The 25,312-nt window shown below is 34.7% G+C and overlaps 2 protein-coding genes across 5 annotated transcripts in view; one reads left to right on the top strand and one right to left on the bottom strand.

The window, feature by feature from the left end:
- LOC123531426 (transmembrane ascorbate-dependent reductase CYB561-like) overlaps positions 1-12,932 on the top strand; it is a 29,883-nt gene extending 16,951 nt beyond the window's left edge. For all 4 annotated transcript variants that reach the window (XM_045312378.2, XM_053517279.1, XM_045312374.2 and 1 more), the window contains 4 exons: positions 2,323-2,549; positions 5,660-5,883; positions 8,106-8,275; positions 9,152-12,932. In XM_045312378.2, coding sequence (XP_045168313.2) covers positions 2,333-2,549; positions 5,660-5,883; positions 8,106-8,275; positions 9,152-9,311 — 771 coding nt within the window. In that variant the 5' untranslated portion in view covers positions 2,323-2,332 and the 3' untranslated portion in view covers positions 9,312-12,932. The remainder of the gene's footprint in view (positions 1-2,322; positions 2,550-5,659; positions 5,884-8,105; positions 8,276-9,151) is intronic.
- An 8,549-nt stretch (positions 12,933-21,481) lies between these two features.
- LOC128546550 (uncharacterized) lies at positions 21,482-24,765 on the bottom strand. Its single transcript, XM_053517278.1, has 3 exons — positions 24,625-24,765; positions 23,404-23,535; positions 21,482-22,774 (listed from the first exon to the last, which is right to left on the bottom strand). Exons 1-3 carry the CDS (start codon positions 24,680-24,682, stop codon positions 22,398-22,400), a joined length of 567 nt encoding a protein of 188 aa, XP_053373253.1. The 5' UTR covers positions 24,683-24,765; the 3' UTR covers positions 21,482-22,397.
- Between the last annotated feature and the right edge of the window lie 547 nt (positions 24,766-25,312).

Genomic DNA, 25,312 nt, shown 5'->3' with positions numbered 1-25,312 from the left:
TGATTTTGCTGGGGCCGCCGTGGCTGGTTATTATGGTTAAGGTTGCTGACTTCAAATCGCTTGCCCCTCACTGATATCAGTTCGAGCTTCACTCGGTGTATTGAATTCTTCATGTGGAGAAGCCATCCAGCTGGCTTATGGAAGGTCAAGGGTTCTACCCATGTTCCCATGTGCACGCCCATGTTAAAATAATGCACAGAGGGGTATTTATGGGGGTCTTCCTCCACCATTAAAGCTGGAATGTCGCCATATGACCTGAACAGTGTTGGTGTGAAGTTAAACCAAACAAAACAAACAAAAACAATGATTTTGCAGACTTAGTTATATTCAAGAAAATCTTTTGCCTTAACGGGTAAATTTAACGCAAAGAAAACATAAAATGTTAAAAACGATGTTGATTTAGCTGGTTTGTTGCATTTTTCTGACATTTCCAGGGTTCTTTAAATTTGAACTTTGATATATTATTACAGTCATGTACCAGTACAATGATTATGTAAATGAACACATACATGAAAGTAAGCTGATTGAATAATAATAGTCATGTGAAATAATGTTTCCTCGGGACTTTCCTGTATCTCGAGTGACTATGTAGTTTTTGTAAAGTATGCTGTGAAATTAACTGTGACAGCTGTTGGATGCAGATATCAGATATTTGTTTTATGTATACTGTGAACTTATAGACAAGGATTTTAATAAATTGAGGTTTGAAAACTTTCTGTCGTAAAATAGTCTTATACAAAATATTTTGTATGTCTTGATCTTTTCTCATTTTATGACTGGATTTTGATTTACTTAATATGCTATTATGGTTTATTTCTTGATTGCATGTAACTTAATTTTGTTTTTTTTAGATTACCATATTTATCTTCATTTATAGAGCATTAGAAGTAGAACACTCTAAACCAAGCTTGTTTACCTTATGCTTTTAAGTTATATACCACTTGATTGATATAAAGTTCTATTTCAAGCAAACTGAATTCAGAGACTACTCTCAAAAAACAACAAACATTGTTCAATGGAAACAACTAATCATATGCTTAGAAACTAGTCAAAAAAGGCAGACTTGGTATTGGTCAATGGAAACAACTAATCATATGCTTTGAAACTTGTCAAAAAAGGCAGACTTGGTATTGTTCAGTGGAAACAACTAATCATATGCTTTGAAACTAGTCAAAAAAGGCAGACTTGATATTGGTCAATGGAAACAACTAATCATATGCTTTGAAACTAGTCAAAAAAGGCAGACTTGATATTGGTCAATGGAAACAACTAATCATATGCTTTGAAACTAGTCAAAAAAGGCAGACTTGATATTGGTCAATGGAAACAACTAATCATATGCTTTGAAACTAGTCAAAAAAGGCAGACTTGATATTGGTCAGTGGAAACAACTAATCATATGCTTTGAAACTACATGTAGTCTAAAAAAGGCAGCCTTGATATTTGTCAATGGAAATGACCAGTCATATGCTTTGAAACTAGTCTAAAAAGGCAGCCTTGATTGTACTGGTCAATGGTAACAACTGATTATAACATTGCTTTGAAACTAGTCAAAAAAGACAGCCTTGATATTGGTCAATGGAAACAGCTAATCATATGCTTTAAAACTACATGTAGACTAAAAAAAGGCAGCCTTGATATTGGACCAATCATATGCTTTGAAACTAGTCTAAAAAGGCAGCCTTGATTATATTGGTCAATGGCAACAACTGATTATATGCTTTGAAACTAGTTTAAAAAGGTAGCCTTGATATTAATCAGTGCAAATAACTAATTATATGCTTTGAAACTATATTCTAAAAGAGGCTCAGTCACAAGGAAGACTGGGCTTGCCCAATTGTGTTGCCTTTTTAAATAAAGTAGTTACTATTACATTGTATTATTATTATTATTAAAATGCCGTGATATTGATCAATGGAAACAACTGCTTTGAAACTAGTCAAAAAAAAAGGCAGCCTTGATATTGGTCAATGGTAACGACCAATCAGATGCTTTATAACTAGTCTAAAAGAGGTTCACAAGGAAGACTGGGCTTGCCCAATGGTGTTGCCTCTTTAAATAAAGTCATTCTTCTTATTATTATTATTTATACAAGTCAGTGATGTAGCCAGATATAAAAAAGACTGATGTAGAACCACAATGTGCTAGGAAAAGTTTAGAATTCTTTTTTCTTTAACCTTTTCCTATGAAAAACAAAGGTAGCTGTAATTTGGTTCTTGAGGAATAGATATGTTTTATATTTAGCAATGGTAACTACTATAAAAAGTAAGCTTTTCATTTTGAATGTAAAAATTAATATAAATTATATGAATTTATTTGCAGCTATGAAAACATGGATCCCTACCAGAAAGACCAACCTCAGCCTAACCTGTGTTATTTCTCTGGTTTGATTCTCCTGGTCCAGGGTCTAGGACTCACCGCAGTCATCCTGGTGGCAGTATGGATGGGTCACTTCCAGGGAGGGTTTGCCTGGCAGGAGGATCCTGACAAGGAGTTCAACTATCACCCTGTATTTATGGTGATAGGGATGATATTCCTGTATGCTGATGGTAAGATCCTGGGCTTTCTTAATTTATTTATGGTTCTTCTATAAATGCCCTTTGATTTCGGTTGGATATTCAATTGAATTCGATTGGAGAAGTACCGGTAAAATTTATTCATGTTACTGGTAGTTCAAGCCACTGAAAAAAACAATTATAGATGTTTTTGCCAGGACATGACAAGTTTGAAGGAAGGGTGGTGTACAAATTATCCGAGTTCATGTGAACAAAGTTTGACTGAATTATGCAGTCAGTTTATCTACCAGTTCCTGCCCAGCAAACAAAAGATATCTTTGTCGTGCATTATAATGATGTCTTTATGACAAGAAAAAATAAGACATCATCATTTTGAATGTGAATTCCAACCATAATCCAACAGATAAAGAACTAGTATTTTAGGCATTGATTTTTTTTTGCATATCTGGCACTTGTAATCAGCATGTATATATTTTCTGATCTTTATTTCATAGAACTGTGATCATACTTTATCTAAGTAACATAGTAAGTCCAATACTGTTATGTAATCCAATAAGTAAGTCACAATTTAATAGCTTAGTTCTCAAAATCTTCATCACGGCAAAACCACTGGACCTGGTATCGCCTGAAATATATCAGATTCGAGTGTTTTATAATTATCATTAATATATTACCGTTTTCCTGTAAATTAAATAAAAATGCAAAAACAGTTTTGATAAATAAAGTACTGATAAAACAATTAATGGAAGCATTTAAAATATTATCAACATTTTCTGATTAAAATATCCTCTCTGACTTTGTAAGTATGAGATATTTTTAAGAAAAATGCAGATTTAAAAAAAAAGCAGTGGTGTGGGAGACATATTGATTTACTCCAGTCTGTCTGTGTGTCTGTGTGTGTGTCTGTCACAAAGCTTGTCCGCACTCTAAGTCGAACATTTCTCATCCGATTTTCACCAAACTTAAACAAAATGTGTTTGACCATAAGACCTCAGCCAAGTTCGATAACTAGCTAAATCGGCCAAGACACTTCGGAATTATGGCCCTTGACAATAATTTATGAATCACCTAGATGCATAAAAATGCTGAAGTCTTCATTCTCAAACATGCACCAAAAAACATTCATCTTGTCCGCACTCTAAGTCGAATATTTCTCATCCGATCTTCACCAAACTTGAACAAAATGTGTTTGACCATAAGACCTCTGCCAAGTTCGATAACTAGCTAAATCGGCCAAGACACTTCGGAATTATGGCCCTTGACAATAATTTATGAATCACCTAGATGCATAAAAATGCTGAAGTCTTCATTCTCAAACATGCACCAAAAACCATTCATCTTGTCTGCACTCTTAAGTCGAATATTTCTCATCCGATCTTCACCAAACTTGAACAAAATGTGTTTGACCATAAGACCTCAGCCAAGTTCGATAACTAGCTAAATCGGCCAAGACACTTCGGAATTATGGCCCTTGACAATTTTACCTTGCGAACATGATAGAACTGACATTTTATATATTATTTGAACCACACTTACACACAGCTTAAATCACAGTAAGATCTTGGTTCAACTGCCCTGAAAGGAGCAAAATTTTCTATGTTGGCCCTTTCAGGCATATAGAGGCTTTGATTTGATACAAACTTGCACAGAATGATTATCTTGACGATTTCTAGGCCTGGATTGAAACTGGGTCATGTCGGGTCAAAAACTAGGTCATCAGGTCAAATCGAAGGAAAAGCTTGTTAACAACCAGGAGGTCATATTTATAACCCTATCTTCATGAAACTTGGTCAGAATGTTTATTTTGATGATCTCTAGGCCAGGTTTGAAACTAGATAATAAAATTATGGGGTCAAAACTAGGTCACTCAGTCAAATCAAAGGAAAAGTTTGTTAACACTCTTGGGGCCATATTTATCTTCATAAGACTTCGTCAAAATGTTTATCTTGATGATTCCTAGGCTAAGTTGGAAACTGGGTCATATGGGGTCAGAAACTAGGTCACCCAGTCAGATCAAAGGAAAAGCTTGTTAACACTCTTGTTCATTTGATGTGCACGAAGCTGGGTCAGAATGTTTGTCTGCATGAATTTTTATATGGGTTATGAAGGTCAAAAACTAGGTCACCAGGTCAAATAAAAAAAAATAAGGTTGTTTACACTCAAGAGGCCATATTTTTTGGTCCAATCTTTATGAAAATCGGTCAGAATACCTTATTGGTCATGAAATCACTAGGTTAAACATATTTACACTGTTATTGTGTTTTAGTCAGGTGAGCGACCTAGGGCCATCTTGACCCTCTTCTAATCATTATACTATCGCTTTCCTGAATACTTTAAAATGTATGAATATAATTATTATTGAGTAATTATACCATCTTGAAAATAGCTAGACAACAGTCCAATTTTAATAACAATAAGGAACATTTTGGGAAGTGCAAAATGTATCATTTACAAGTTTAAGTCCATAGTCATGAATTTTGGAACCGTAGTTAATACATTGTAATTTGAAAATATAATAAAAATGCTATACCTGTCAGTTCTATAATTATGAAGTAAGGAAATTATCGAACTTTCGATGCAACATAAAATTACGTTATATTTTCCTCGGAATTCTGCAGACGTTATAACACAAAAAAAACATGCATTATCCCTACATAAAAAATATGTTTTTTTCTGGTCACAGACGTCGTAACCATAAAACAACCAGGTAAAGACATCTCCAAGACGTCTTTTGTTTGCTAAGTGGGGTTATATTCATTAATGTTAAAAATCTGACACTCAGATATATTTCCAAAAAACTTTGTATAAGGTATCTTTACTGATAAAATTTCTTTGAGTCGACTGTAACTACCTAAATTGATGTAAATGCATGCAATGTTTTATTGCAATATAATGCAAATATTATATACTCACATAAGCAAAATTTTAGACTTTTAACTTTCTTTGATGTATTCACACCCAGGATTCGTGCCATTGTTAACCTCATTGTAATTTCAGCTAACCCGTAAAAGCGACTCGCTTCTGGCCACCATACATTTTGACTGCCAGTGTGACCATTTTCTGAAAGGCATGATTGATACTTTTTTAAATAAAGGTGAAAAATATAATTTGCTTAAATAACTTTTTTCTATCTGTATTTTCAGCCATCCTTGCATACCGTGTGTTCAGAAATATAAACAAGCTTTATATCAAACTGGTGCATGGGGCCATACATTTAGGGGCACTGATATTTGCCTCAGTGGCCTTGAAGGCTGTGTTTGACTCCCACAACCTGAAGATGAAGGACGGGAAACCAGCCCCGATACCCAACCTGTACAGTCTGCATAGCTGGATCGGGATCATCACTGTGGTTATGTTTGGCTTGCAGGTAAGGATTAGCATTGGGAATTAGTCAAAACGTCCTCATTCGTTAATTGGTACAGAAATAGCCTGATGATTAAGTTGTCACAAGATAAATCAGATACTTGGACAACATCTAAATTTAGATCACGGAAGGAAAACAATTTTGAAGATATGTCTGAGTATGGTCATTCTGATAAAAACTCATTTAAATGCACATTGGTATTTCAGAGTAGCAATGTGTCTCTCAAACAGTCATATAACACTGAAGTATGCTTATCTTGGAGGCATTATTGGTATGTCAGAATTTGTCAGTGACAAAAAATACTCTATGTCCAATTTTCAGATCAGTATTAGAAAATTCCTTGCAAATCATGATAACACCAACTGTCCTTTGTATTTTTAGTCAAATAACCCTGTAAAATCTGAAAAGTAAGCTCAAAAGTATGTGCAATCTGTATCATTTTTCATTATTTCAATTTTCCTTAGGCCTCTGTCAAAATGTCAGCCCAGCTTTAACTAACTCAGTGAAAGGATAATTTTATTCACATCTTGAAGTCACTGTATCATAATTTTAAGGTTGAGACTACATTGACTTATTTTTGCTCAATAACTGAAACCCAGTACTTTCCACAAACACCAGACTTCCAGCATATATTAACCCTTATCATGCTGGGCATGATTAACCCTTATCATGCTGGGCATGATTGATTCTGCCTTTGCGACCAGTGTAGAGTATGATCAGCCTGCACATCCATGCAGTCTGATCATGATCTGCACTGTTCGCCATTCACTCAGTATCTTTTTGGTAAACACCCCTTTTAAAAGTTAATGGTACTGAACAAATTAAAAGATAGACAAGTCCATTATAGAAATTTAGCAGGGTAAGAGTTAGTATTGTAAAGTGCAGAAATGCACTTCAGTCTATAAATTTCCATTTGTGAATTTGACCCAGGCCAATTGACACTGACAAAAAACTTTTCACTGCCTCCAAGTCATTGACTTTATAACTAGCAAACTATAATACATGGATTGATATTTTCAACTTTTGAAGTAAATAGAATCTGCAAAAAGCAGATGTGCAAATAAATGATGGAATGTGTACAATGTCAATTTTTGGATTAATACAAAAATGGCAGAAGGTTTTTGATGTACACTGCAACACAGCTTTTATCAGTTTCGTATCAGCGGTTTTTAAGGTTCTTGTACTGCAACAATGATGTGATATTTAATGATAATGTATAATTCATGCAAATTTGACCAACCGTGGATGAAATTTTAGTGTACCATTGATACAGTATGCTATAGAGAGTAATAAATGATAACTAGTGTATAAATACAGTCATTATAATTGTGTGTCATAAAAACACAATAGAGGATATCACATGAGGATGGTTTTAGTACTGAATTTATTGAACAAATTTACAAAATTGATATGCAATTTTTAATTTTGTTGGAATAAGATTGGATGGATTTGGCCAAAAGAATTTATAGAGATTTCAGTTTATTAAGGGGCCCATCCGCTTAGCTCAATAGGGAGAGTGCAGATACACGGATTGTGTCTCAAATCATTTGTCCTTCACTGCTGATTCATGTGGAGAAGTTGGCAGTTACTTGTGGAGAACAGGTTTGTACTGGTACAGAATCCAGGAACACTGGTTAAGTTAACTACCCACCGTTACATAACTGAAATACTGTTGAAAATAGAGTTAAACTGGAAACAGACAAACAATTTATTAAGGAATTTTCCATGTTCATTAGGATTCAGTTTCAAGGATTGACACTTCCGCAATTTCCACCAAATGTTTGAAAATTTGTCCTCCAAGAATATTAATTGATTAAATGCCATATTATGCTAGCTTTTGAGCAAGTAAATAAAATTGTATTATGCAATCATATTGTTTTTTATTGAGCAAGTGTTTCAGTAAGTTCAGTCCTGAAAGTATACAAAACTTTAACCATTACCCTGCTAAATTTCCTAAATGAACTTTAAAATTTCCATCTTTCAATTTGGACAGTACCATTAACTGTTAAAAGGGGTGCATAACAAAAAGATACTGACTGAATGGCGAACAGTGCAGATCATGATCAGACTGCAAAGATGTGCAGGCTGATCATGATCTGCTGTGGTCGCAAAGGCAGAATCAGTCATGTCCAGCATGAGAAGGGTTTAACATTTTATTTATCACAGTTGAGAATACAAATTCTAACTAGACTCGTGTGTAAAATGAATTGATTTATCTTTTTCAGTGGGTTTGTGGCTTCATAGCCTTCTTCTTTCCAAAACTTGGGTTTGCTGGGCGAACCTTGTATATGCCACACCATGTGTTCTGGGGCTTGGCTGTGTTTGGTTTGGCTTGTGCTGCTGCACTCACTGGGATCACAGAAAAGGCATTTATCCTGATGTTTGCTGCAGGCTTGTGAGTTTTGTTTTATATTCTTTGTACTGTAGTATTTGATCATTTTACATTTTGTACATTTTGTCTTTATTTAAAGTACTTATTTCATGACCATTCTCATACACTAGAGGTTTCAGGGTTACATGGAGACAGATCCTATTATGTCTATTTGGTTTGTTTGGTGAACATGCAGGTAAGTCTTGCCTACCAAAAGGGTTTTCCTAAAGGTAGATACAGTGTTAGCTTCAGCCTTACCATCTTGAAAATTACAGCTTATCTGAGAAAATTGCTGAGTCTTGCTAAGAATGACTTACAACATTACTAAGTAACTGCAAATAGTGTTGATAAACTCCATTAAAGGGGAGGTAACCTTGAGGAGCAAACATGATTTCTAATCAGCTGGGTTTGCAAAGGTTGTTTGCACAGTCAAGATATATTGTTTACAGAAAAGAAAGAAAGATGTATAAAGTATCATTATTGCCATTGCCTATTAAGCAGAGAAATGAGCTGCGCCATGAGAAAACCAACATAGTGGCTTTGTGACCAGCATGGATCCAGACCAGCCTGCGTATCCGCACAGCCTGGTCAGGATCCATGCTGTTCGCTAACAGTTTCTCAAATTGCAATAGGCTTTGAAAGCGAACAGCATGGATCCTGACCAGACTGCGCAGATGTGCAGGCTGGTCTGGATCCATGATGGCTGCAAACGCACTATCTTGGCTTTCTTAAAACTTAAAAATATTGTTTCTAATATTTATAAGAAAGCTTAAATATGTGTAGCAAAAATATTTAATTATAATCACATTTTGTTATGCTCAGCTTTTTAGCATAAATGCAGTATGAAAAATTGTCCTGACTTAACTAGACATAAGACCTATTGTTGATTTATCATTTCAGCAAATATTCCATGCTTCCCTCTGAAGGTGTGGTCATCAACTGTCTAGGGTTGTCGATCATTATGCTGGCTGTCGTTGTGTTCTATGTTGTAACAAGACCTGAGTACAAGCGTCCCAAAGGCCCAGAGGAGGAAGAACGTATTCAACTTTCCTCCAACTAGGAGAGCTCTTCAAGGGGAGCTAGCAACCAGAAAGTACTCCCAAGGGACATAACTGAATGTTTCTAATTGGGAGGAATAGATATAATTATTATTTTATCTTGAACAAAACCGGAGAGAGTATTTTAATGAGAAATACATATATAAATTTAGAGTAGTAATTGTGTTACAGCTAGTTATTTCAGCAGATTAGTTTGGCTCTTGAATATAGAGATGCGAATAAAGGCTTGCTGATGATTATTTTTGTCATATATATAGTTATATATACAATGGCATGTAAACCATGCAGAAGTGTCATAATTTGATTATATAGTGAAACTGAAACTGAATAATTTAATTAATCTTCTATACATATACAGTGGTATATTCAATGCATTGTACATTTAATGTAACAAGCCTTGATATATAAATGATGAAATTAATGTAAAAACTCACAAAAAATTAAAAACTAACACCTGCTAACACTATTATCAGAAAATTTAAAACAATACCATAAATTCTTTGAAACACAGTTATTAAGATTTTGTTTAAATGTATCAAGTTATTCACTTTTCTGCGTCATGCTAATGGCAGTTCATTCCACAGTTTTGGACCAATAGTTCATAAACTTCTTTCATTGAATGTTTTGCTCTTGTTGTATGGAACAACATAACGACAAAAAACATTACTTGGCACCTTTCTAAAGTATGTCAGCATTTGGAGGCCAGTCTAGGATTGGTCAGTTTAAAGGTTGCTTTTAGAACCAGCCAGTCAGATGTTAGAGGTCAGAACTTTTATAACTGAACCATTGTCTAAATACTATTTCAGTTGATAAGAGTGAATTTTATGTCTTGAAAAAAATCATGTATATAAGTGAACATGACCTGATTCTATGAAAAAATATTAATTCTATAAGACTGCAGTTGCCTAGTAGATTTTTTGTGAAGTCGTCTGAAATAACTGGCTGTATTCAAATGAATTATATATTTGTTGTGTTGTGAAAGAAAAAGAAGAAAAGCTGCTGTTGTATTTGCTACTGTAACCATGGTTACAGTTTGTAAAAGCTCTGTTGAAATACTTTGTTTTAATTTGTTAAGATCATAATAAATTCTTATATTGTTAATATAAAACCCAAATTATGCTTTATACTTGTTATTGATTTTTGTTAGCTCGACTATACGAAGTATAAGGAGAGCTATCCTGCTCGCCCCGGCATCGGCGTCGGCGTCTTTCCGCGTCCCCACCTTGGTTAAAGTTTTGGTGCACTTTCTCTTTTTTCAACTTATCTCTGTAATTACTTGATGGATTTGATTCAAACTTGAAATACTTATTCCTGATCATCATCCACATCATCTGACATAAGGGCCATAACTCTGGCACCAATATTTCATGAATTATCCCCCCTTTTCACTTAGATTTTCAGGTTAAAGTTTTGATGCACTTTCACTCTATCTCTGTTATTACTGAATGGATTTGAGTCAAACTTAAAATAGTTGTTCATCATCATCACCCACATCATATCACACAAGGTGCATAACTCTGGCACCATTTTTTCATGAATTATGCCCCCTTTTTACTTAGAATTTCAGGTTAAAGTTTTGGTGCACTTTCACTCTACCTCTGTTATTACTGAATGGATTTGAATCAAACTTAAAATAGTTGTTCAGCATCATCACCACATCATATGACACAAGATGCATAACTCTGGCACAATTTTACATGAATTATTCCCCTTTTTACTTAGAATTTCAGGTTAAAGTTTTATGCACTTTCACTCTGTTATTACTGAATGGATCTGATTCAAACTTAAACAGTTGTTCAACATCATTACCCTTATCATATGACACAAGGTGCATAACTCTGGGACCAATCTTTCATGAATTATTTCCCCTTTTTACTTAGAATTTTAGGTTAAAGTGTTGATGCACTTTCACTCTGTCTCTGTTATTACTGAATGGATTTGATTCAGACTTAAAATAGTTGTTCAACATCATCACCCACACCATATGACACAAGGTGCATAACTCTGGCACCAATATTTAATGAATTATGCCCCTTTTTGCTTAGGGTGTACTTATATAGTGTTTTGATACATTTTATTTTTACCTGTCTTATTACTTTAAGTTGATATTTTTGACACAGACTCAGGCTGTTGTGTAATATCTTCAGCCACAATTGGAGTCATTAAACACTCCATTGACAGCTCTAGTTTCCTCAGATGTGCCCAGTTTCACTATCCAGCATCGAAATAGTTGAGCGCGCTGTCTCCTGTGACAGCTCTTGTTTCTATATGTACATACATAACAGATTTTTGTTCTTTTATGTATATACATAACAGATTTTTGTTCTTAAATGTATATACATAACAATACCAGCAGTCATCCTTGGAAATGTTTTGGCCTTGGAATTCAGTCTGTCGATCTTTATCTTTCTTTCTGTGTTGGAAAATCAGTTTTATCAGAAAGTCGATCAGAGACAAGTTATGCTAATTAGCATGGAGTTATTTGCATGCATAAATGCATTATTATACATGTCAGTTAGCTTACATTATCAACATTTCTTCCCAGGTAGGGAATTTTATTTTGTATAGAATTTTGCTCTGTGTCAGGTGTTTCAGAAACACATTTCATCTTTGTCACAAGCCTTTAAAGCATCTATGTGGTAATAGATATTTGAAAAAATTAGTCAGTTTTGTAAAAGTTATAAAAGACTTCTAACACATGGTGAAAATTGATATTGTCATTTTGTCTTTCAAACAGATAGTCTTGGAAACAATTGTATACTATTAACTTTTTGTTTTTTGTTGTTCAAGTTCTTTGCACTATTTATTATTTTATAGAATATAGATGCACCACGCCATGAGAAAACCAACATAGTGCATTTGCATCCGCGCAGTCGAGTCTGGATTACTGCTGTTTGCTTTCAAAGCCTATTGTAATTAGAGAAACCCAGATTGCATGGATGCGCAGGCTGGTATGGATCCATGCTGGTTTCAAATTCACTGTGTTGGTTTACTCATGGCACAGCTCAGATGCATGTATATTTTCTATTTATTATTCTTATAGTGATTGAAACAATACTTGTGATAGACAAAATTGCTGTTCAAAAAGCACGACAGTGTGAAAGGGTGGCCATATTTTTGGATGAAAGTTTAAAGCATGTACTAGTATTTATTTAGAAATGCTAATGATTGCAATATCTTGAATTCAGTTTTTTTTTCCAACAGTAAAACTTCACATTTTGATAAATCAGTCCTTTTCTTCCTCATAATCATGGAAGGAGACAGGAGGAAAAAGGAAATGTCTATGGATTAATTGATATACATTTTATAGTTTTTTATTCTTTCCTTTTGCTATAATGATATGTCATTTTGAAGAAAAAGGTTGTTTAGTTGTTTAACACAACAAGAGTTTAGAAAATATGTCTACACATATTTTTTTTCTGCAGTGTTTTATTATGTTGTAAATATTTGTTCTTCATCATCTTTAAATGTTTATTTCATTCACATTTCTCCACTTCAGAAGGAATATTTGTCATTATCTTTTTTTGCATATTCTCCAACAGTATTTTGTCATCTCCTGTTCGTTTTCTTTAGTAAAACAACTAAATGTACATTGGTTTTATTGCTAATAAAATCTCGGTGTAGTTTTTGCCTGCAACGTTCTTCTATGTAAATGTGTACGTAAATTACGGAAGCTTACAGCTAATGTTTAAAACCTCTTACCACCGTTGAGATCAAAATCACCATGTATTTTTTTGCTATTACAAAAAGAATAGTTTATTAGATTGATTGAATTAGTAAAGGATGAGTTTCAAAAGAAATGGAGGGGAAACACTGTTGGGTTGTATGTAAATGAGGTGATAAATATATTGTGCAATATTGTAACTTCTGTTTATCGTTAACCTTCACCCTGCTTAATTTCTAAAATGGATTGGTCCATTATTCAATTGGGCATTGCCATTGTTTATCAAAGGGGTGTTCTCTGAAAACTTACTGACTGAATAGCGAACAGTGCAGACCATGATCAGCCTGCACGGTGCAGGCTGATCATGGTCTGCACTGGTCGCAAAGGCAGAATCACTTGCTGCTGGCAGGCTAAAGGTTAATAGCTTTCAAGAAGTAAGGCGATATGGAAGTAGTTAAGCAGTTAAGCAGTTTAGAGATCTTTGATTAAACATGTTGCAATGACTTTATATACAGTCACACTAAGTCAGGTTCGATTAAAAACAAAATGAGCCGCGCCATGAGAAAACCAACATAGTGGGTTTGCGACCAGCATGGATCCAGACCAGCCTGCGCATCCGCGCAGTCTGGTCAGGATCCATGCTGTTCGCTAACAGTTTCTCTAATTGCAATAGGCTTTGAAAGTGAACAGTATGGATCTTGACCAGACTGTGCAGATGCGCAGGCTGGTCTGGATCCATGCTGGTCGCAAACCCACTACGTTGGTTTTCTCATGGCACGGCTCAAATTTCAGTTTGTAAAGTTTGCTTTCTGGCTGCTTAAGACAGATGCATGCTAAACACGATTGATTCTGCCTTTATAACCAGTGCAGATCATGATCAGCTTGCACATCCATGAAGTTTGATCAAGATCCGCACTGTTTCCCATTCAGTCAGTATATTTTTAGTAAGCACCCCTTTTTAACAGTTTATGGTACTGTCCAAATTGAAAGATGGACAAGCTCATTTTAGAAATTTAGCACTGTTTCCCCATTCAGTCAGTATATTTTTGGTAAGCACCCCTTTTAACTGTTAATGGTATTGTCCAAATTGAAAGATGGACAAGCTCATTTTAGAAATTTAGCACTAGAGTAACTTCGGGTATATTCGACACCTTAAGCATAAAAACGGTGAAGCAATTTTCGGTTCAGAATGATCGGTGCGAACATTTCATGAAAACGAAAGTAGACCTTTTCTGCGTCTTCAGTATAAAACGCTGCCCAGTGTTTGCATCTACATCGTCAATAGGATGGATATTATTCTGATTGTTGTTGTCGTGTAAGTTCGACATCTTTCGGGCAAATTCGGCACCCTGGTGGAGTTTTAAAAAATATACAAGTTGAACATTTATCTTTTTTATATAGCTACATTAAAAACAGCAAATGTCGCAACAGACATAACACAACAGTTTTTATGCTGACGAGTAGGCTCTATTTTTTCAGATTTCATAACTCGATCAAGCTATAAAAAGTAAAACAAAAAAATAATCTTTATTAATTGTCCAGCAGATTATACAAACGCCGGCTAATTGTTTCGGGAAACAATATAATATAGCCTCATTAATTATGTTTATTTATTTATTCGCTGCTGCCTTCTTTTTTGACAATGGTACCATGTTCTACCATCTGAACGGTGGGGGCAAGTTTTGATGGAGAGTAAGAGCTCTGCAACACTTCGCACGAATTTGTCTGGACATTTTAATCTCAAATAAGGCGTATTTGTTACCGAAACCTGTGGGTTACTCGGCTATGATTGTTTTAAATAACGATGATATGTTCTTATTATATCCTGTTCAATATATTTTACTTTGCACGAATTTTGATTGTCTATTGATAATTAATTGTCATAAATTCGTACTGGTCCCAGATGTAAATATGTGCACGCTAATTAAATGCACAGGTGCTTTTTTAATGCACAAATCAGTGACGTAATTAGCGACGTCAGCTTAGGTTAACATACTTTAAGAATCTGCGTGGACAAAATTAGGAAAGCGTGGATATGGTTAAAAAACACACTTAAACCATTTGTATGCCGTAAATATCCTTTAAAGACGATATAATCGAATAATTTTGATATGATGTCGAATTTGCACAACAATGTTATATTTTGTCGTACAAATTCGTCACCCCTAGCCAAGGTCATGCTTGGAAACCGGGGAATATTATTTGTTTCTAAATATCAACATCAAATATATTTCTGTTTGTATTTCGGTTAAGTAAAGTCAAAATGCAATTGTAAGAATAGTTTTACATACCTTAGCTCCGCTGACCATTCTTACAGAAAACTGTAACTACGATTTTCGTTCAAAATGAATTTGAATGTCGAAGTTACCCGATGCGCGTATCGGAAAAAGAAAGAATGCCTGTGTGATCAAAATGTTCTCATGATGTCATATATAAATATGACGTCATATAAATTACTTAAGAAAAATTATTCAAGGACATTATGGGTTTTTCCACGTGGATATTAATTCAATGTTTCGAATATACACGACTGTCGAATTTTCCCGAAGTTACTCTATTCGCCATTCAATGAGTATATTTTTGGTAAGCACCCCTATTAACAGTTAATGGTACTGTCCAAAATCGAAATATGGACAAGCTCATTATAGAAATTTAGCAGGGTAAGGGTTAATACAGGTGACCAATAAAGTAACTTCAGTTGTAGTTATAAAGTCTCTGAATCATGTCTTTTCCATAATAGTCGATAGTCTTCTCACCTGTTTTGTTCTTTCTTCTGTAATGCAGGAGGCAGAAATTATGTTTATGTTTATGCAAATTAAAATTAATTTAAGATTTTTTTTTGTTAAGATAGTATAGTTAGTTACAGCTTCTTTAAATTGGATGATATTTTGATCACTTTTATTTTGAGATATAATCAAGAGCCTTATACAAGTTGCTAAGGGCTGATTTTATCTACTGACGTAATGCGGATAAGGATACATGCTTGTATACAAGCTTTTGCCTTTGTAACAATAAACCTGCATGACCCAAGTGTTCACAATTTCTAATGAATCTACAATGAAGGCAGTGACATCATACACAAATGGGACATTCCTGAGGTCACAGCATTGGCTACCAGTTTTTACAGACATGTCGTCTTGAGATACATACATTTACTCAAACATTGCTTACGAAGAGCATGCAAAGTGATGATATGTGAAAATGTTTTGCTTTTGCAGCAGTAATTAATGATTCCTTTGGTTCAAACATCTACAACTTCAAAAAATGCAAAATTAGATCAATAAAATCAATGTGAAAGAAGGCAAAAACACATTTGTAAATTGATGATTCCTTTGTTTCAAACATCTACAACTTCAAAAAATGCAAAATTAGATCAATAAAATCAATGTGAAAGAAGGCAAAAACACATTTGTAAATTGATGATTCCTTTGTTTCAAACATCTACAACTTCAAAAAATGCAAAATTAGATCAATAAAATCAATATGAAAGAAGGCAAAAACAAATTTGTAAATATAAGCTATAGTAATATCAGTGTTGGTATGAAATACATTGTTGTTTACATGTTTAAAGAATGCATTGAGGCTTTGACTTCCTCACACTTTAAACATGCCCATGTGTTTATACCCAGATATAAACTACTAAACCTTGATTTATTTTGGTAATTGATGCTTGTGGCTTCTCACATTGTTCACAAAAATGAATGAAACTGAAATGATCATTCATAGATGTTATTTTAACAGGGTCATGAGGGCAAATATGTTATGTACTGTTATTCCTATGAGAGGTTAGGGTATGTTAATGTTTTATACCCCAGTCACACATATGGCACGGATAGCTACGTCTAGCCACGGATAGAAACGTAGTAATCCGTATTGATCTGTATTTGAGCCGTATGGATTGGTACGGATTGATACAGATTACTACTCTAGGGTACGGCTCAGGTGCGGATCAGTACGTTTCTATCCATGGCTAGACGTAGCTATCCGTGCCGTATGTGTGACTGGGGTATAAGGAGGAAGGCAGTAATGTTACAGGTACATCTAAGTTAAGTTTACTGTTATACAACAGTAGACATACTCTTTGGTGACACTCTGGAAAAGGAAAATGTTCAAAACATTTGTTTGCTTTCTCTTTGTTATTTATCTTATTCATATGCTTGTGATCTTTTGGATTCATATTTGTTTGTGATTATTGAACTCCATTCTTCTGTTGAACCATGTTAAAATCCAATGGTAAGGCTGAATAAATCTTAAAGTGGAAAAGCCTTTTCTTATTATGAAATTTTTGGTAGGTTGTACCAGCCTGGTAGAAGAGTGAAACATTACAATTATCCAATTGCAAGTAGTTCATGGATACATGTTTAAAGAAATCATGGTGGGGGAAGGTGAGAATAATGACCCAGGGAAGAAATAGTGAATGAAAATTATTTTCATGAGAAAAGAAGTCTGGTTTTAGGTGTTAACCTATTTGTTACCTTTGCTGTATGATAATACCAAGATGAAAAGCTGGATATTGTGTTTCATTCTCTCCCAACCCTCTTCCCATCCAGAGGCACCTTTATCAGAGTGGTCAAGGGCAATGACTTTGAATCACTTGCCCTGATGTGGGTTCAAACCTAGTTTGGGTAGTAGAATTTTTAAAAGTGAGGATGTCATCCAGCTGGCTTACAGAAGGTTGGTGCTTAGCTTCTACACAAGTACCTGCTTATGCCTGAAACAATATCACAATAGGACGCCTTGGGTCTTTCACAACCTTAATCAGTGTGTTTCAACACTATTCTGAAATCTAGTGATTTTTCAGAACTAAGAATCATACAGACTCGAAGCGTGATTGATAAAGGCTGGGTGAAATATTCAGTAAAATGTGTAGAAAATGACGCTTAAATGTCAGTCACAGATTTGAAATTTGTCCTGCATTTGAAATGTTGTGTAAAATAGAAGGCATTTAGATCAGGTTGTATTGTACCTGTAAAGTATCCTTCTAAGTAATTTCCATATTTAATATTATGTTTTTAGCAATTATAAAATTTTGAAATTCATCTGAGCATTCCTTTTCTCTTGTCTGTCTCTCTGTCCATCATTATAACAAAAGTAACATACAGATGTTTGAATATATTCATACTATTCTACATACAAATGTCCGCAGATTTCCATTCACAAGTGTCCGCATACCGCAACATCCCTTTTTAAAAAAAAAATTTGAGGCAGTGGGAAAGAGGTGGAAATTGTGTTCCAATGCTACGTATAAAATTTTTCACTCAGTTTCTGCATAAATATGCACATTTCTGTTACAGGGCTTGCCTGAAACTATTTCAGCCAAAGAAATATTTAATCAGTATTTTCTGGTTAAATGATATTTTTCTAGAATCATTACCCTTCAATTTTTGTAGTAAATGAAATTTGTTGTGACAGCTCCTTCAGAACTGCTTGTTGGATTTCACTGAAATTACAGGGAGGATCATTTTAAATCAGAGACAGATTTCAGACTAACTTGGCCAATGCTGACATGCCTTACAACAACAAATCGATAAATTGATTCATGGTTGTTTTTTCCTCCCTCCAAACAAACCACTAGTTTGCTCTTTTTCCCCCATCTAGATGTTTTGGGCACAGACAACGAGTAAATCTGACCACTGATTTTTCCCCGTTTGTGTACAGGATTAAGGGTGTTGGGAAACCAAACAGTTGATTTTACCCGAGAAAAAAACTAACTGGGGGAAAAGCTAGACTGTTACACCTAGAATCAAACCCAGGTCAATAGCACTATGGTAAAACCTGCTAATATCAAAATAGGTTGTGGATATAATGCTGAAATGCATGGTCTCTATCGCATCATATTTGTAATACTACTATAGTACATGAATATAGTAAAAGTGAGGGAAGATTTCTTACTGACACCATATTCCACAAAGCTAACGAATAGACATTCCCTTACCAAAATTATGTACATTGTCAGTTTAAATCCAGTTTTTTGACAGTGTTTTACCATTGTATTCCCAGTGTATTATCAGGGTTTTTTTCGAACTTATTGCCAGCTTGTTGTTCTGTTATCACCAGTTATCACAGTGTGTATTGAGTTTTATTATCAGTGTAATACCAGATTTGGTAACAGCATACAATAATCTGGCATTAAACTGGCAACTAACTAAAAACACACTGTTAAGCAAAACACTCTTAAATCGTGCATGAATGAAATATTTTTGATATTAGTACACTTTATTAACGCAATTTAAGACACAGTCATATGACAGTAGAAAGACTGCAAAACTGGCATTTATCTGAAGAAAGTATGAAATTAACTGACAACACAGAACAGCTGATAATAAACGACCAATAGCAATAGGAGGGATTTTGGACAAACCAGTATAATGTCATTGTATTTTCAGAGTGATGTCAGATATCTGACAATAACTGAACAATTTTGGTAATAGTCTAAATGTCATATGGTAATACACTGACAATACAATGGTAGTAACCAAGATATTGTCAGTTTGTTACCCTGTTTTTGTCAGTTTTACATCGGAAACTAGATACCAGTTTTTGTCAGTTTGATACTAGAAAGGTAAATCTGACATCAATCTTGAAATACACTGACTTGACACTGGTTTGTCTGAAATCCCTCCTAGTGCTAGTGTATTGGTTGTTTATTATCAGCTGTTGTATGTTGCCTGTGTATTGCCATTAGCTCATTCCTATTCAATGATTCTTTTTATTGCTGTACGTATCTGAGAAGCAGAAGTTTTACATAATAAGGTTCCAGATTTCAAATTCAGGGGGCCTTGTCTTTTCATGTCAGTAGTGTTTTCAAAAGTGACGAAATAACCTAAAAAATGTGAGTTACAGTACCTACTTTTATTTATGATATCAAAATTGTGAAAACTGATGACAGTTATGTCTTCGTAAAACTATTGACATTTACTATCAAAATACAGATCAAAAAGCACCAACTACACTAAATTATTCCTTTCTACAGCATTTCAATGAGAAAAAATGCATACTGCAGGTACAAATAATTATAAACAACAAAAAAGAAAGACCTGCAAGACCTACAAATAACACATAGTGAAAATTACAATCTTGGCTTTCTTAAAGTCTGAATTGTACAGATTATTATATTACCAGTGTACAACCAGAGTTTTGTCAGTATCTGCATGTTTCTGTAATGCCACTAAGGCCAAGCGTCAATTAAAACCAGTGTATTGTCTGAAACATGGTAGTTTTTTAATATAAGTGAATATGTAAGTTAATAGCTGTAACAGTTTTCAATGAGTTCTTGCCATTGTTTTTTCAGTGCACATTCATTCTATAAAGAGTTGCTGGTAATACAATGACATTAGTGCACATTTATAGCCAGTATTTCCTTCTTATTTCCAGTGTATGTCCATTCTGTAGTCAGTTGCTAGCAACACACTGACATTAGTGTCAGTGTATTACCAGATCTCTATATTTTTGCCATTTTGTTTCCAGAGGCTTTCCATTCTATAATCAGTTGCTGACACAACACTGGAAATAGCACCAGTGTATTACCAGAATCCAATTTTTTGTAGTCAGTGTTTTTCCATATTGTTGCCAGCTTATTGTCAGTATTGTCATGCAAAATTAGTGTGTTATCATTTTGTTGTCAATGGGTTGCCAGCATAATGTCAGAAAGTTATTTCGTGAGGGCTATTTCACCCATATCATGCTGGACACGACTGATGCTGCCTTTGCGACCAGTGTAGTTCATGATCAGTCTGCACATCCATGCAGTCTGATCATGATCTGGACTGTTCGCCTTTCATGCAGTAAGTATCTTTTTGGTAAGCACTCCTTTTAATAGTTAATGGTACTGTCCAAACTGGAAGACAGACAAGTCATTTTAGAAATTTAGCAGGGTAAGGGGTTAAGGGGATTCAGGAATCAAACCAAGCGCAACATGGTTGAGCAGCAGACCTGACCAACTGTGTAATCCCAACAATTCTGAACAGGTGATGCAAATCAGACTGATTCATAACACCATTGCATACGGTCTGTCACAACAATTCTGTTTTCAGAAAAAACAACAATAAAACAGTTTAAACATATTTTTTAATGGAAATGAATAAACATCAACAGTTTAAGCAGTGATAACTAAATGATCACAATCACAGATTTAATGCACTCTATAATATAATTTATTTGAAAATGAGCAAAACAAATAAATCTGATTGAAAGACTTATGGGATATACAACTTAAAAAATGAACATTTGAGCCACACCATGAGAAAACCAACATAGTGGCTTTGCGACCAGCATGGATCCAGACCAGCCACCGCATCTGCGCAGTCTGGTCAGGATCCCTGCTCTTCGCTAACTGTTTCTCTAATTGCAATAGGCTTTGAAAGCGAACAGCATGGATCCTGACCAGACTGCGTGGATGCGCAGGCTGGTCTGATTCCATGCTGGTCGCAAAGCCACTATGTTGATTTTCTCATGGCGCGGAACATTTAGAGATGGTACCTATTTTTATAGACATCACATATATGAGTCTGTTCTTACTGAACAATTATTACATTATTGCTGTCAATTCTAAGTTTATCCTCATTGGATGGAGGATGATTTCATTTGCTGTTTCAGCTGAACATTTAGAAGCATTGTACTTAATGAAAAATGTAATGAACAAAGCTACAGATACAGGCAATCACACAAACATGCACAAATAAAATATTGCATTTGAGTAGAAATGGAACCTCAGGTGATATGTTTCAGCATAAGCAGATACAAACACATTATCAACAACGCATTATCAACAACACATTATCAACAACAGCTGATATCATTACAAATGTCTATTCTGTAAGCACATGCACATGTATTTCATAAATGCTATTTTTTATTTACATGCAAAAACAAGAAGTTAAGCTCACGTAATATAAATTTCCAGAAGCAAAAAATTCATTCATGCTTTCTTACATAAAGTATAACACAATATCAGCTGGCCTGATTTCCTTACAGTTTTGGTTTCCCAAGACCAGTCTCGCCTTGCCTTACAGTTTTGGTTTCCCAAGACCAGTCTGACTTTGCCTTATAGTTCCGGTTTCCCAAGACGAGTCTGACATTTTGGTTTCCCTAGACTGGTCTGACATTTTGGTTTCCCCAAGACCAGTCTGACATTTTGGTTTCCCCAAGACCAGTCTGACATTGCAATGCATATGTTTGGTCAGCCATAAGCAAAAACATGTCTAAAGATCACTTTCCATGGATAGATGGTTATATACAGCATGATCTTAACTTGCTAAAAGTTTAAATATAGTATTATGCATGACCAGGGCAGTTCGTAAATTAATATATTAATGGCACTATTTATTCCACCAGATTTCATGCACATTTACCGGTCAAGCTAGTTTTACTAATTTGTACTTAATAGATTACCCTGGACAATGCAACCGTAACATTATTATGATATTCAAGAGTTATCAGGTGCTTGCAAACATCTATCAACTGGCTGTGATCCTTGTCGGGAGCATACATTTTGGGGTCCTGACTGGGGTGAGATCAATTGCTCCGACTGCTCCGAGGGCTGTTCACTTGTCTGATGAGCATCTGTTAAGTGTTCACAAAACATTTCATGAAGTCTTTCTACAAATGGCTGTAACCTTCTACTAATACACTTGCGTAATGCAAACCCTGTGATCACTAGAGAGATGATGCACACACCTGTCACAATCAGTGCAATAAAGTTAATATGTTGTGTATAAGGTAGGTCTTGATTGTTCTCAGCTGGAGCCTGGCTTTGCGGCATTACACTGGAAACTTCACGAGTCCTGTTTTTCGGTTTATAATCTGGAAATAAATAAATGGTTTGATTTGATTATTGTATCAAAAGCCGTTTAACTTCGTCTTTTGAACACAGGAACTTTGCAATTAAACCAATGTTCTGTCAGATTACATAATGTCTAGAATATGGCATACAAGATCTGAAAGTCAGTGGTTCAGCAAGGCCTTAGCCAATACAATAGGAATAGGTGATATCACAATAATTCAATAAATAGTTGCTGATGCCCTTTACCATCTTCCATAAACAAATGTTTTCTGACTCACCTCTTCAGAAAGGGGACACTACCTATTAGTGTTGTAAAAGTTTTATCCCCTACTTGAAAAGGTGATCTCACTTTTTAGAATCAGGACACTAATAGTTGATATCACTAATTTGAATAGGTCAATCAGAAAGATGATACAACTGAACCTGCCTTAACAGCATTGATCCTTTCGTTGGCTGCTTAATACAGGTTTGACTGTATCAACTATTGGGTTATATAACCTCCTTGAATAAAAAGATGTCACGGAAGTGCATTAAACAGTAAAATGTATTGTAATAAGTTTCTAGGTGAAGTAAATGGTTATGAAGTTCATCTGTCAACTACAAAACAGCCAGTGACAACATAATATAGCAACAAATATGTAATACCTACCATAACACCAGTTTTTGCAGGAGATAGGGTAGTCGGAGGGTAAATCACAGAACTCTGAACAAGATTGTCTACGTCCTTGAGCTTCATTGTAGAAGAAATCCCTGCCTTCTTTTCCATCTGATGGTATGGTACCTGCATTGGAATTTTTTTCAGGATTAATATTTACATATTTTAATAAAAGGTCTTGTCTGTATCAACCATTTCCTGTATTCTAACCAGATTTTCAATGTTTCTTTAGTTTATCGTTGTTTGTAGATTGGCAACAGTTACTGCTATATAATATTTTCTAACAGAGTCTTCTCTGAATAAAACATTTTTGTATGTTAAAGGTTGTAATGGAAAATGTTGACTCCCTTCGCATGCTTAATTGACAAAGTACATAAGAAAATTGTATTGTTTAACATTAGATACCCGATCAAATGCGAGGATGTGTGCATTTCATGATAACTGATAAAACAATTCGATAAGTAAATGATTATACGTCAGTTTTTTCTTCATTTTGTATATGGCGGGAAAACAGCTCAGTCAGATAAACTGTAATGCCAGCAGTAAATGATCAAATAATTTTGTCGGAGTCCTTGTGGAGATTTATTCAGGTCATTTTATTTTTGTTTTTCCTGTCCATTTTTGTCTGTTACAGTATTTTTTTTTTTTTGTTTCTTTTTTTTTTTTTTTCGATAATTTGTATTCACATATAAATCTTTTTATTATACACCTATATAAATATTCTGTCAAAAAATTGTATTTCACAAGTAAATATGACCAGGCAGAAAAATATTCCGTATTGTACCTTTTGTATTGTGTGTTGCCAGACTACTTTCATTGAATATGCATGAGCTGTCAGAATTATATAAATAGCGCATGCAAAAACATCACTCATTTCATTTTAACATAAACAAACGTTTAAGATTTCGTTTGATTACAAATAAACAAAACAAAACGGTGGAGGTATCAAATAAAAGGAACATAGATCTGGGATTTTGTAATCGGCTTGGATTTTGCAAGGATGGGTCATAAGATTATAGTTGTAATTGTAAAGTCGAGGCCTATAGTATTTATCAATTTTCTAACCAGTAGATCTATAACCAAAACAAATAAGCTGGATTACTTAGATCTAGTTCTTATTTCAGTAATCAGGTAAACAGCCTGCTTTGTGGTAAAGTTTTAATAAATCCAAATCTTCAATTTTCAAATCTATTAAATTATTATATTTAGACCTACTTCCTATCCCAAAGCACACCATCATAAACCCAAAAGTCAGTACAATCCAAACTGGCATTGCCTTATTGTAACCAAACTAATAGATCTAATCCAACAGAAAATTTCAAAAATATTTCATCTGATTTCAAACAGTTCACAAGTCTAAGTGATTTTATCAAAATAAAACACATTATATAGCTCACCTTAATAACAGGAAGCCAGGGTTTACGTACTACATTTTCTATTTTTGGTAACACACTCTGGGCTTTCCCACACCAATAATCTCTATTTTTGGTTACAGACTGGTTTTCCCACACCTATATTTGGGGTTGTTACTGGTATACGATAATATACTAAGTACCATACAATTACGAGGGATGTTCAAATATGAATGCAACTAGGCCATGGCAATTTTCAAAAGTGCTTAACAAACAATGCCAAAATATCTTAATCCTTCAAAATACTCGCAACTATGTGATATACAAAGTTTCAGTCTTTTAGGATGACTACTCCAAGGCACTGGCACCAAACCAGAAAGAAAATGCCTATGTACATGTTATACACCCCCCCCCCCACCCCCCCCCAGGTATTCTATAAGAACCATGGTCATGAACGGGAAAGTGCACTAATCCAATTCAATCGTACATTTCTCATATAAAACGCGCAAATTAAAAAATAATAATTTTCTCCTTTTCCATACGGTTAATTT

This window comes from Mercenaria mercenaria, chromosome 11 (assembly GCF_021730395.1).
Source record: "Mercenaria mercenaria strain notata chromosome 11, MADL_Memer_1, whole genome shotgun sequence".
In the NCBI taxonomy this organism is placed as follows: domain Eukaryota; kingdom Metazoa; phylum Mollusca; class Bivalvia; order Venerida; family Veneridae; genus Mercenaria; species Mercenaria mercenaria.
This window is presented reverse-complemented; position numbering and strand designations above follow the sequence as displayed.

Excerpts from the sequence above, each read along its gene's own strand:
- LOC128546550 (XM_053517278.1), bottom strand. The coding sequence starts at position 24,682 with ATGCCAGTTTGGATTGTACTGACTTTTGGGTTTATGATGGTGTGCTTT. Across the intron at positions 23,536-24,624 it reads GGTGTGCTTTGGGATAGGAA|GTACCATACCATCAGATGGA; the intron begins GTAGGTCTAAAT and ends ATTCCAATGCAG. Across the intron at positions 22,775-23,403 it reads CTGCAAAAACTGGTGTTATG|ATTATAAACCGAAAAACAGG; the intron begins GTAGGTATTACA and ends ATTTATTTCCAG.